This window comes from Rhamphochromis longiceps, linkage group LG17 (assembly GCF_057381845.1).
Source record: "Rhamphochromis longiceps isolate RC_006_pf linkage group LG17, R_longiceps_female_GT1.1, whole genome shotgun sequence".
In the NCBI taxonomy this organism is placed as follows: Eukaryota; Metazoa; Chordata; class Actinopteri; order Cichliformes; family Cichlidae; genus Rhamphochromis; species Rhamphochromis longiceps.
In genome coordinates, this window is record NC_140573.1 from 26,212,152 (window position 1) to 26,226,518 (window position 14,367).

A 14,367-nucleotide genomic window follows, 5' to 3' on the forward strand; every position below is an offset into this window, starting at 1 on the left:
TGAGCCACGATCGCCAACTTTGATGATGGGAGTCGCATTTTAATGAACGCAAATGCATTCTCCTCTTGAGGCTAGTAAAAGAAGCAGTGGCAGTTAATTATGGCTGTCAAGAGCAGTGACCGAGCTCTTTAATATTTTCTTTGAACTGTAAAAGGTCAGCCGCTGCTTCTTCAATGGAAAGGGCATTTTAGGGACTCCGATACTTCATATTTGACCTTAAAAATAAAGAGGATTGTGCTACTTGTGTATAGGTGAAGAAGAAGATTTTTACCTGAAAGCAGCTTTCTTTTCTCTCTTTTTTGAATATGCTTTCAGTGCCTTCTTTGCATTACAGATACTTAAATGAGACTTATTATATTTTCCCCTTTTTTGTCACCAATCACTTCGCTAGGTACACCTCTTCAACAGTTCATTCACAGAACTATCTAATCAGTAGGGATGCAACGATACTCGTATCGATATTGAACCGTTTGATATAGTGCTTTCGGTTCGGTACGCATATGTATTGAACAATACAAAATTTTTAAATTTATTTTATCAACTTTTCTTCTGACGATGCTGTTTGTGTTGAGAGCTCAGTGGATCTGCGTTCGACTACTCCGCCTAGGCTACACTGTCGAGCACAGATTCACTGAGCGCAGCACAAGCTAGCAAGACAGAAGCTAAGCTCATTGCAACATGACAAATTGAACCTCCCCCACCCTCATTCAGATCTGGCCTTTGGAACTATTTTGGTCTTCATGTGTGTCAAGTATGACCCTGAAGGTAAGCGCATCATGGACAAAAGTAAAACAGTATGTCGGATGTGCCACGCAATGCTCAATTATATTGGTGGGAACTAGTGTGTTAGCGCAGTTAGCTCGTTAACGTGTTGACGCCGTCCAGCCCCACGCACGGGGCGATCCGCGGTAGCTCGTTAACGGAGATTTGCCGTGTTGTGGCGTTAACGTCATTTCAGATTAACGCTGACAGCACTAGTGGGAACACAACGAATATGACTGCACATTTACGCCGACATCATCCTCGTGCAAAGACAAGTGCAGGCAGACAAAAACAACAAGCATGCATGCTACAAACTTTACCCGAGTCATTTAGACAGCTGTTAGCACATGATTCTCCTCATGGGGACCTGATATGTTTAATATGCTGCTGAGAATATAGCCCAGAAGAAGCGGATAGTATAGCTTTTATTTTTGAAAGAGCCATTTCTCTGTAATAAACTCTCTTTTCCAAAGATGAGTGATTTCTCGATCAGATAGATTTATTTTTTTATTACTTTGTTGTTTAAGCAACATTAAATTTAAAAACTGTACTTTTGAGTTAAAATATATATTTATAATTTTAATAAATGACTATTTAAAAACGCATGAACATTTTTTTGTATCGAAAAAATATCGAACCGTGACCTCAAAGTATCGAACCGAACCGTGAATTTTGTGTATCGTTGCACCCCTACTAATCAGCCTTAGGCCTACATTTGGGCATTGTTACGTTCCCCTGAGGGGTCTAGGCGGTGAGGGGGGAGTAACAAAAAGTGACCGGGTTAGAAAAAGGAGTCAAGGAGGCAAAAGGGTTAAATCAAAGAGTTTTATTAAAGTAGCTCAACTAAAAAAGACAGACAAGCCGCTATCACCATTTAAGAAAACAAACAAAACTCAGGCGTGGTCAATAAAGTAAAACGTAAGCCAAAAAGAAAGAGAGCAGCTCACTAGCTGCAAACCACAATAACACAGCTCACTAGCTGTAACCACTCACAAACACACTCATGGCACTCTGGCCCAGAGCTCACCTTTCCCTGGGCTTAAATACTTTTAATTACTGATGTGAGTCAGCTGTGTAACAGGGAAAGGTGGCACCTCAGGCAGAAGAGGTGGTGGGACACGCCCACACAGGCACCTTCAGGAGGAGGCCCTGCTAGGGCCGTAACACCCCCTCCCATAAATACAAACCCGTGGTTTGTCAAATGATTATGATAACCAAAAAAACTAATCAAGTCCGTAACCGTCGCATCAACAAATTGCAGGCTTTCCACCTACCAAACCCCATAACAATGGTTAGGCATTGCCTGCGGAAGCTGCCAACCCCATCTCAATGGGTTCAAAATACTTACTGAGGGTGGCCGCAGACCCTCAAAACAATGTCTCATGTGATAGCCAGGGCTTTTTTGAGCCATCACATGTGGAGAACACAGCAGGCAGTCAGAAGACCTTACTGCAACAGTTTTCAGACGATTGCTCAGGTCACCGATACAGGCATGTTTGTTAGCCAGGGTTGCGGGTCTTACTGGTGGTTTTATACACAGCCTGTCCCCCTGCAGGTCATTTTGAGGACCTGGGAAATTGTCAACCAGTGGCAGCTCAGGGTCAGTTGACCTCTTACACTGACTACATGACACTACTGAGCAATTATGCTCCAAGTGTAGCCTCTTCGTAGGCCTGGCAACCTTGTCGGTTTGAGAGCCACGACTGACTTTTCTCAAAGCAGGCCCTTTTTGCTTTGAGTGTGCTTTCTGTTTGAGTTTCAGTCTCAAACAGTTAGCAACAAGGTGTCCAGGTTTGTGGCAGAAGAAACAAAGCTTCGTTCTGGGTCTCGAAACCACAACTTTTTCAGCCTCGTTAGCTGGTTCCCTCCTAGCTCTCCAAGATGTATTATAGTGAGAAGGGATGTCACATTCTACCGCATTTGTTTTATGAGTTAGGGTAAACTCATCGGCCAGTATGGCAGCCTGCTGTAAAGTGGAAACCCTCTGTTCACTTAAATAAAGAGCAATACACTCAGGAACAGAGTTTTTAAAATCCTCCACAAGCATGAGCTCACGTAACGACCCCAAACTGTTAACCTGGCTTGCAGAGCACCACCTATCAAAAAGCTTCGCCTTGTCCCTAGCGAAGTCAAGATAGGACTGACCCTGTGCCAACTCCAAACCTCGAAAATGCTGCCTATAGGCCTCAGGTACAACTTCATAGGCTTGGAGGACGGCACTTTTGATCTTTTCATAAACTAGGCCGTCATGCCTAGACAGACCAGAACAAGCTTCCTGAGCCTTACCCGTGAATTTACACAGCAACATCAACCCCCACACGTCTTCAGGCCACTGTAATGCAGTTGCTATGCTTTCAAACACACTGAAGAAGCTCTCAACACTGGATTCATAGAAAACGGGAACCAGGTGGATGTTATTGCCCACAAACGAGCTTCTAGACACCTGTGCACTGATAGCTGTATCATCCATTTCGGGGGTGGAGAAGGCTTAGCAAACACACCCTAATTAAGACACTACCACACCCGTCTGCCAACTCACTCAGCAACTACTGAACAATTAACAGAAAACTACACAACTTACTTTAACTGACCAACTTACCTCTTGCCACACACACACACATTAACAAATACAACTTACCCAGTTCCTAAGCACAACAACCTTTACCTACCTATCTTCTGGAGCATGCTGGGCTCGAGGCAACTTTAAAGGCAGAACTTCAGCGACCGGAGCCCTGAATTGCCTACCCCCAACAGGGAACTAATCCCCCCCCCAGGATTACTCCGAAAATAAAAAAGGCAAAACAACAAAAGAGTGCCCGAAGGAAGAACTTAATAAGCTCAGCTGGACACTCACCTAACTTAACTGGGAAGTTGAATCTCTAAAGGTGAACAAAGCAAGATAATCAAAAACCAGTTCCAACTCAAAACTCCCTTTTCAACAATCCCGGACGAGCCCCCACTTGTTACGTTCCCCTGAGGGGTCTAGGCGGTGAGGGGGGAGTAACAAAAAGTGACCGGGTTAGAAAAAGGAGTCAAGGAGGCAAAAGGGTTAAATCAAAGAGTTTTATTAAAGTAGCTCAACTAAAAAAGACAGACAAGCCGCTATCACCATTTAAGAAAACAAACAAAACTCAGGCGTGGTCAATAAAGTAAAACGTAAGCCAAAAAGAAAGAGAGCAGCTCACTAGCTGCAAACCACAATAACACAGCTCACTAGCTGTAACCACTCACAAACACACTCATGGCACTCTGGCCCAGAGCTCACCTTTCCCTGGGCTTAAATACTTTTAATTACTGATGTGAGTCAGCTGTGTAACAGGGAAAGGTGGCACCTCAGGCAGAAGAGGTGGTGGGACACGCCCACACAGGCACCTTCAGGAGGAGGCCCTGCTAGGGCCGTAACAGGCATGTAGATGGTACCACATAGACTAGGCTGAGTATTTCAGAAACTTCGGATCTACTGGGAACTCCAGCTTACAGAGAATGGTCAGAAAAACATCCACGAGCGGTAGTTCTCTGGGACAAAATGTAGAAGAGAATGCCTAGATTGCTTCAAACTGAAGGGAACAGTAAGTGAAATTAACTACTTCTTACAACCAAGGTATGTAGAAGAACATCTCTGAATGCACAGGACATCTAAGCTCAAAGCAGATGGGCTACAGCAGCAGAAGAAACACACCCATCAGCTACAGGAAACTCATGCTACAATGCACACAGGCTCACCAAACTCAGAGACTAAAAGATTGGAAATACATCGCCTGGTCTGATGTGTCTCAATTTCTGATGCAACATTTTCATGTTTGGGTTAGAATGTGGGGTCAACGAAAACATGGATTCCTCTATCCTTATATCAGTGGGTCAGGTGTAATAGTTTCTTGTCATACTTTGGACCTTTTGGTACCAACTGAGCATTGTTTGAACACCAAAACACCGAAGCCTACACAATTATTACTGCACCACCAATCCCTTTATGGCCACAGTGCACACCAAAGTGTACATATGCTTCTTGAACATGCTGGTAAGTTCGGTGTACTCAAATGGCCTTCATAGTCACCAGATCTCAAATCTGCAGCAACTGCGTGATGCGATCAAGCCAATATGGTTCAAAATGTGTGAGGAATGTTTCGAGCACCTTGTTGAATCTGTGCCATAAAGAATAAAGTCACCCGGGGTCTGTCTTACAATGATTCATTAATCAATGTTTAACTAAGAATAAGGAATACCAAGCATCACTTCAGTGTATAAGCCTGTCAGGTAAAGCTGCGCACAAGCTCACAAAAGAAAGTAACGTGATGCCCTTCAGTTTGAAAAACACCACCAACCTATTCTGCACCGTTATAATTAACCTTTAAATCAACCTGCCGTAATGCTAAAAATAAGGTTGGCAACACATGCTATATGCCATGACATTTACCATGAAAATTGAATCTCCTGGATTGGTGGCTGGGAAGTTACACGTCTGTTAATTGAAGGGGAAGTGCGGACATATGATTAAGTGACATTTCCAGAGGAGATGGATTACATCGTCGACCGCACCGCATTTGCAGTACAAGTTTGCTGAGCAAAATAAAATAATGCTTCTGATATCACTTATGCCCTTTTCATTAAAACTGCAGCTGCTAGATGTACAAATCTGTGCCTCGGCATGAGACAGGTGTCACAAAGTGATTTCAAATTGAGTTTACCCATATGGAAAAGATATACATAAATCTTATAAAGTTTGTATCTGTCTTGTGTGAAACTTGTATGAAAAGCATATAAGAGTGAAAACAGATATAAGATCCCTTGAAAAATTATATAATGAAACTTGTATGTTTTGGATACTTACTAAAACAATGTATGAAAGTAATGAGAAAGTGGCCACTTTCATGAGTAAATCATGTAAGCCTTATATGATTTACTCATGAAAGTGGCCACTTTCATGAGTAATCACATACAAGTTTTTACTATTTCTTTTCCATATGGGTATTTCTCATTTTATGAGGTGTAATTGCAAATTTTGGCAGACGTCTTACCTCCTCCTTCTCAGCGCTCTGCAGATCCCGCCACTCCTCTGTTATGTGGCTGAAGTCCACCTTGTTCATGGGCACCTTGATGTCGCCAATGGCATCATGCTTGGAGAAGCGGTCAAAATCGTACACCGTCATCACCAGTGTCTTCCCGCCAAGCTCTACATACGGGACCTGAAGTAGAAAGAGGCAAAGCATTTATGGCTCACCCAGGTGAGGTTGATTATATCTATTTAACAATGTAAAAAGCCCAGAACCTGACATTATTTCAGGATTATACAATTCTTAAGCTTATATTTGACTAATTTTAGCAGAAATTTATTTTTCTTTCTTTTTTTGTAGCCTACAAGTTGCTCAGACGACTCTTTTTCAAACCAATGTGACCACTAGAAGAAAAAGAAAAAAAAACCTTGTCATGATCTTGTATGAAGTTTAATTTTTAGATCATTGGTATGTTGTCACAAGCTCATGTGCTCAAATCTTTTCAATTGATTCGTTCTTCCTGCAAATGGGGGGCAGTAATGGGGCAAACCCGTCTGTATAACCCCGATGTTGACAAACTCAATGCACACATGAGTAATAGGCAGTGGATGTGCTTTCATTGTGGGTAGATTTATATCTAATGAAAGGAAAAAGTTACAAGAACCAAACTATAGAGGCTGCCCACTAGTGACCAGAGCATTCAGGTATGCAGTCTTTTTGAGCCTGTTTGAATTTGCAATAAAAGTTATTTAAAGGCAGGGCAGAGAACAGAGTGAATATAGTGACAAAGCAGTTTAGCATGAGCATAAGGGGATGACTGTCATGACTCTCGAGTCCAATGTTAAAGTTGTTGCTTTAATTCTCTTGGCCAGCAGGGGGCGACTCTTCTGGTTTTAAAATAAAGGAATTTGTGAAGAAATTAGAACTCCTCACTTCATTTTTGACCCTATTAAACGCTTTCCTTGTAACTTTATGGCATCAGTCACTAATTTTAAGTCAAATTCAATGGAACGTGAACATTTTTTTTATTATAGCCAAATTTAGGGAAAAAAAGGCTAAAAATTGAGCTTCACATTAATTTGCTACAGTTTTCGGTATGTTGTTTCTTCATTGTGCAGCTATCAGCTGAAGTCGGCTCTTCAGTTTTACATTTCACTTAAACCAAAACTAGCATGCTAATGACATAACAGAGACACCTGTCTAACCAAGACAGCAAACACACTGCAAATATGGTCAAGCCTGGTCTAAAAGAAGAAGAGGGTGACAGTTAAAATGTTCTTCTCAATGCTTCAAAACAGTCACCAGTTTGTCTTTGTTTATATGCAATCTATGACATTTAAAAAATCTTTGAATCTTTATTGTTAACCAAATAAAAAATGAAAAACATCTAACTATATCCTGATAAATCTCTGAATTATATGAAAAACAACTGACATATGACTGGATAGCGAGAGGAGTATCTTTTAATAAGACTGTCCTTGACCTTATCTCCCATAAACATCTCATCTTTTTGACGACATCACCACTTCTTATAATCCCATTTCCTGTTTGTTTCCCCCCACGATGCATCAGAGATTCTGATTTAAGCACTACAAAAAAACACACAAATAAATTCTGCATAGATATCACATCACATTATGCTTAACTTACACCAAACACCTGCGCTCTCCGCTCTTGGTTGAATAACAAAACTTTCCCCACTACTGAGCAGGGGCCACACATCCATTACAGCCGAGGCAAGGCCAGGGTGTGGCGGTGCATCTGCCTGTGTTAATCCCAATCACATCGAGCCTCAGTGTGTGTTTGTGTGTGTGTGAGTGTAACTGTGCGTGTGAGAGATATTCTGTCAGGAGCTTGTTAATGTGCCAGCTGGTTGCTGTCTCCACACCTTCCCAGCATTCAAGGCTGCATGCAAATTGGATTGTCAGTGGAAGCAAAAGATCTCCAGCAAAAAAAAAAAAAAAAAGAGTTTGTGATGCGCAGATGTTTCTTAAAATTCAGTGGAAGCAGATTAAATGTTGCTTTTATTGTAAGGTGCACCTTGAAGGTGAACTGCTCATTGAAGACGGGGTTGAGGGTCTTCCTGTGGACCTTGGTCTCAAATTTCTTCTTCTTGTCAGGCAGCAGGTAGACCTTTACGTATGGGTCAGATGTGCCACCCATGTCCATAGCAGGCAGCTCGGCCGCCTGAATGATCCCCACCATGAGCTGAGAAGGAAAAGGGGACAAGCAGAATCGTGAGCAAAGACCTTTCAGTGCTCATAGATCCAAATCATCATTACTTCCCCTGTCTTCCCACCAACACCCTTATAAAGAAATCATATCTTGGTTAAATTGCCTGTTCATTGCTCTAAGATCTAAAGAAAATGTGATTTTCCATCCTTATCTTTTAATATCACCAGCATTCATTGCTTTATAATGGTGTCCTGAAGATGATTCAAATCTGAAGAGTTGTTAAAGGTCAGCAAGTGTCAGACTTGGAATAAGCGGACTGTTTTTCTTCACATACGGCTGATAATTGATAACCACAATGGGGGGCCTGGGAGGCTGATTGACCTGCCAGTCAGAGCCTCTACTCAAAGGCCTCTCCAGAGGCCCAGCTAGTCAGTCAATCAACTTCGTATCAGGCACCCATCAAGCGGCAATCTGGAAGCCGACCAGGGCACTCAGCCATGGAGCTCTACAGCTGTCAGGAGCCGCATCGGTGTACTATGTGGTGCTACCACTGACGCAGTGGCAAATAAACAGTGACCTCCAGCCCAATCAGCATTAACCACCAGCATGATTTCGTTTTTGTTTTTTTGTTTTATATATAATATGCTATACGATTTCTGACAGCAGACTCAGAGCAAAAGCTGAGTTATATTTACATGTGTGGAGACATTGAGATGGACAAAAATGAAGGAATTCCTTCAAATCTAAATACATCCTGGAAAGAAGCACTTTTAAATCTTTAAATATAAACTTAAAAACTGGGTTTGTGGCTAAATGTTATACTTATTTAATAACTTTAATAACTTAATTACATAAGTTGCACATTTTACACATTTTTTATATACAGATAGATAGATAGATGCTCTTTTGTCTTTTTGTTTCATCAAACCTTCCATCTAGATTTTATGTAATCACACGTATTTAGTCAAGCATGAACTTCCATCAAAGGTGAAATATAGATAGGCTTTGATAAATGATTAACTGATTTTGAAGACCTGTTTCCAGAAGTGCACACCCCTTTGATTTTCCTTCCTGAGCCACAGATTGATGTCTTCTTGGGCTTGAATCAGCTACATTACATAGCATAATACTGAAATTTGTTCACTTTTGAATTGTTTAAAAGATTTGGAAAAGTTTAGCAGCTCTGAAACACTTTTCTAACAGCTGTAACAACAAAGTGTTTTGAATGTCCTACACCTCTGATGCTCTCCTCCAATGCAGAACTCACATTTCAAGTTAGAAAAGCTCATTTCTCAGTCACTTTAATGGCTCAGTCACACTGGGGTAAGAATACAATAGCAACCTCCTTGTATCTTGGAAAAATCACTGGGTAACCAGTGATTGATTTTAAAAACATTTTTCATTGCTGTTGGAGACAGATTGCAAGAAGTTACAGTCACCAACTCGTCACCCAGAGGTTGAGCGTGTAACACCATCATAAAACGACCGCACAGGTTGCCTGTTGGGAGTTAACCTGTCTCCCAACAATCAGACTCAAACAGACTGGCGAAGATTAACAGATAACTGACGTCTTATTTATATATGAGACTAATTACAGCTCTGCAATTAATCCAGATTAGCTTGTCTGTGACATGTCTTTTTGCAATAGGGGACTTGACTCAACTGGTTGCTAATTGGTTGTATTCTGATTATATTTCTATGTAAAAAGAAGCTGAACGCCTCTGTGCAGTTACATTGCAGTCCTGTGACAACTACGCCACTATTTCTGAATTTGTTTTTCAAATCCATAAAGTTCTGGCTAGACTCTGAATGCAAGCAGTTAAAATGAATCTCCGTGTATGCAGACAGTCACAGACTTTTCACTTTTCTCAGAACATAAATGGGCCGGCTCATACATCAAGTGAGGATGTGCAGGTCTAATGTATGTCACAGATGCAAAATATACTTTAGCTTTAAAAACTGTCTGCTTGCCTCCACACATTATGTATGTATAACTTGATGAGAATTAACTAACTATAACTAATGAGAATATTTCTCCCTTAAAAACAGCTTTTACTCTACAAAATGTTTATATACCCAACAGTACAATGAGCTAAAAAGCTTCACACTTATTTGTATTTAATGTTCTAGATACAATATTTATTCATTGATAATTCAATAAAACATGATTATTGCACAGGTTTAGGTCAGAATGACATCTGTACCATTACTTGCTCCATATTTGCATAAGGACAGTAGTAAGAGTCAAAAAGGTTAAAGCACAAATACTCACATTAACAGACATTTTACATGACAGCAGCAAACATTAAACAAATACACAGTGGAAAGTTTGGGACTGCTTTGATTGCTGTTCACCAGGTTATGCACAACATTTTCATGACATTTCCAAAAACACACCAGTTATTACTGTGACTTGGCGTCATTTACCTTAACCTAAATGGAACCATGTTGTGCACTGTAGTGCTGTGAAGCGGCACTTGGATTTTAAGTGTAGCAATTTATCCTCCCGCGCTGTCCTGCTGATTTCCACCCATCCATCAGCACAGTCAGTGGGAGACACAGCATGTCACACCATCTTTACTGGGAGAGGCACCGACGCTCGAGAAGAGATACGAGCGGGACGTGGCTGGAAATGTTGATGGGCACTTTGCTGCTTCTGCTAATTGTACCTTTTCCAATCCTGTATGACACTCCATGTCTACAGAACAGACTGACAAGAGTTGTTTTTTTTCAAAGCTCATTAAAAATCCCACTGTTTAAAACCACACCTCGAAGACAGCTACTCTGGCGTTGAAGGTGATGTCTTTAAATATTTGTTTTCCCCAACTAACAAGGTAGAATTAATGGAAAAAGCACTTTAAATATAGAAAAGCTGAAAATCTTGCATTATCTCTTTCGTGTCTGTAATCATGTATGCATACTACAGTTAGTGTTCTAGTTTTAAAAGGGTAAATAAAAAGTGAATCATTAATAAACAATGTTATTTTCCTTGTGGCTTTCAAGAAACATAGATGCATGTCATTAGCATGTTATTACAGGAGGTTTCTTCCTGCTAAAAGGGAGTTTTTCCTTCCCACTGTCGCCAAAGTGCTTGCTCATAGGGGTCATATGATTGTTGGGTTTTTCTCTTTATGTATTATTGTAGGGTCTACCTTACAATATAAAGCTCATTGAGGCGACTATTGTTGTGATTTGGTGCTGTATAAATAAAATTGAATTGAATTGAATTTATGGAGAAATTTCAGAAGTTAATGGACATTTCTGGTAAATATGATTTTCTCTGTATGTAGACGGCAGCTGATTTTCAATTTTTCCCAATATATCACAATTAATGGCGTATTAGTATGATTCCCAAATTGACCACCAAACTGATAGCAGACTCGTGTCACTAAATCTCATTGCCGTTTTATCACCTTCTTGATGCCCCAAAGTTGCTTTGAAAACAGCAGCTGACTGTGAGTGGCTGCAGGCCCTGTCAAATTCATTGCATATGGTTGTTTTCCCTAGCTTCACTGTAGCATAACAATTCTGTTCTCTCTTTGTTTACCATCCACCAACTTGCTGCACTTCTCTCAAACTTGACATTTAGATCATATGGACAAATACAGCTAACCGAGTCGCTACTTCAGGCTAGCACCAATAGCAAGTCAAACCCATCATTATAGACTCTCAGGTTAAAGAAGCAAACTTAACAGCAATAAAAAAACATGTTTACAGCCCAGTACAACAACAGCTGAGGTGTGTATGGATAGTTTCTCCCTTCATAACAACTGTACAACAGGTGTAAGGCTTAAAGCTTTGAGTTGTCGCCTTTTTGATTGACTGCTTTGACTGCCTCTTCGGATGCTGTAACAGTCACAATTGTGTGGTGTCTCTTCAAGACAACCTAAATTAAGGGTTAGTGATTTCACAAGGATGCACCACTGCCCTCTGTTAGAGTATGGGAGAAGCGTGCTTGCATGTGAACACGTGGCCTGAGATGGACCTTAAAATTTCACCTCAATAACTCAAGGTAGAGTTACGGGTTGTAGAAACACTGCAGTTCATTTATGATAAGACAGCAGCCGTTCACCCAGGCCTTGTAAGGTTGGTGAAGAGAGTGTGTATTAAAGTACAAGCACTATAGAATTCCCAGTACCAGTGCGGTCGTTGTTTGTGACTGTCCTGCTAAGTGTTTCTGCCGCCTCCTCTCAATACAACCCACGTTACTATGCACAGTAGCGAATTGCTGTTAAACCTTACCTACAATAATTTAAATCATTACATTATACATTTGGTTTTTTGGTTAGTGGTGCCTTTTGGAGCATTATCTAAAAATAATTTAGCAGTTACCTCTGTGCATTGTTCCAATAAAGTTTTTAAAAACAGCCTGCTAAGAATTATGGCTCCAAAACACCAGCCTGATGACAGCCAAAATTTAAACATCTGACTAACCATTACACCTCTGCGATAAAGCAAAATAACAGTGGCTATGTGTTTGCACATCTGTGTGGGCTTTTCTATTTAACTATGGGACTCTAGCCCTCTCACAGCAAACGGCTGCTGGTATTAACCCCCTTTTGTTTATATGTTACTCTTCAGTCCAGTGAGCAGATGACCAGAATGGGCACAGGATGGTGATTCAGCTCTTGGCACCTGATCTTCGGAGGGTTTTGTCCCAGTGCATAATGCCTGTGCTGGGACTCCACACACATGCACACACTTCCAAAGAAGCCTGAGACGGATTTGCCGTCCTGAAAAATAGTCCGCCAGTGTGCAGTGGCTTTGTGTGTTATTTTGGAAATGAACTGATTGGGGGGTATTCTGAAATAAATAATAAAAACCCAATAATATGAACGATTTCCTAACTGGACACAATGCCGTATGCCTGCTCTTGACCTGCAAAGAAGAGCAATGAATATGGTAATGATGTTGAAAGTAGGAATGACATTCTCTCCCTGCTGTGCTTAGAGGGCTCTTTGTGGTTCATTTGCTGTGTATTTGCCTCATGTAGCCGTGCCGCCTCTCCATAAATGATTTGGATCTTTTACAAAACCTTTCGTCTCATTAGTGTATAAACCCAGTGTCATCAACACCAGGGGCAGCAGCCATTTGTGGTGGTTAACAGACAGAAACAAAGCTGAGATTCTTTTTGCCACGAGGACTTGACATTAATCTGCAAGTCTTATCCCACTCAGCCTGATCTCCTTGCCTCGGTTTTGTATACACAGACACACCAGTGATTCCTTCTTTTTCTTGGCAGGGTGGAACATTTACTGACAGAGTTTTAGGTCACTGGGGAACATTTGAAACACATACAATTAATTAGTTATTAGCGCTTACGGCGGTATCTTAAAGGAGAAGCAGATTTTTGAATATCTGTGACAAATTAGTCAGAGTTGTCTGTGAAGCTTACTGATGACATTTTGTTTCCGGAGGCAAACAACTCCACTAGCACAGGACATTTGGGGTTCGTAAACATAGCAACAGCATTACTCACAATCCAATAAACTGACTGGCTGGTAGTAGTAGTAGTGTGCTTCCCCCCAAACATAAGGCCCAGGGGCCACTGGAACAATTGTTGGAAAATTTTAAGGGCATACATTATTTATTTGTAAAAATTTGTATTTTTATGTTTTTATGCTTTTCCTACTTTAACAATTTATTTAATTAAATGAAATAAAAGTTGTCTTTTTAAAAAATATCTAATATAGAAACTTACTGTGAAATTCTTTTTCTCTACAGACTTTTCTGTGAATCGACAAAAAACACCCTTTCAAATTAATCCCAAATATTTGTGCTCTAAGATTTACTTCATTTCCTACCGACGCATTTCCTTATTATGCAGATGACATACTGCTGAAATTAGACTTATTTCCTTAAGTTGGGATATCTCAGGATTAAATGTGTGGTCAAATGTCTCTACATGGACAGAAATTAGACTTTAACTGCTCCTACTTAAGATGATAGTAGGCTGTATGTGGTTTGACATCCCTGCTGCACATATTTGACTCGTTATACCCAAGGATCCAGCAGAATACAAATCTGACTGTGAACCTAAAAAACAAAGTGAATATCATTCACTATTTAAAGCCTTTTGCCACACAAAAGGTTGATACTGGACTAAGGTGCAAAGGCCTCAAGGAAAACCTACATACTTCATGGGTAGCTTGGCAGCTAGTGTAGATATCCCCCCTGTTCACTTATCCATGCAGGGGGTGTATAAAGCAAACTCATGATAGGAGGATTGCTGTTGCCTGCTGTTAGAAGTGTGCTGAATTTTTACTTACCTCCATAACAACTGTACTTATATTTCTAATTTTCATATGTATCTCCTGAAAGATTTTCTCCTGCAGAAAGGACCCTGTTCTTTCACTAACTCCATAAGTGTTACGAGAAATTATGCTCGAGTATATAAAACTTCAGTTTTAACATATTGCCACAGATATCGCCACCACAC

General features: G+C 40.7%; 1 protein-coding gene across 4 annotated transcripts in view; it reads right to left on the bottom strand.

The window, feature by feature from the left end:
• Positions 1–14,367, bottom strand: part of syt1a (synaptotagmin Ia) — a 217,026-nt gene that overhangs the window by 21,592 nt on the left and 181,067 nt on the right. For all 4 annotated transcript variants that reach the window (XM_085386890.1, XM_085386887.1, XM_085386888.1 and 1 more), the window contains 2 exons: positions 7,794–7,961; positions 5,778–5,945 (listed from right to left, as the gene is read on the bottom strand). In XM_085386890.1, coding sequence (XP_085243016.1) covers positions 5,778–5,945; positions 7,794–7,961 — 336 coding nt within the window. The remainder of the gene's footprint in view (positions 1–5,777; positions 5,946–7,793; positions 7,962–14,367) is intronic.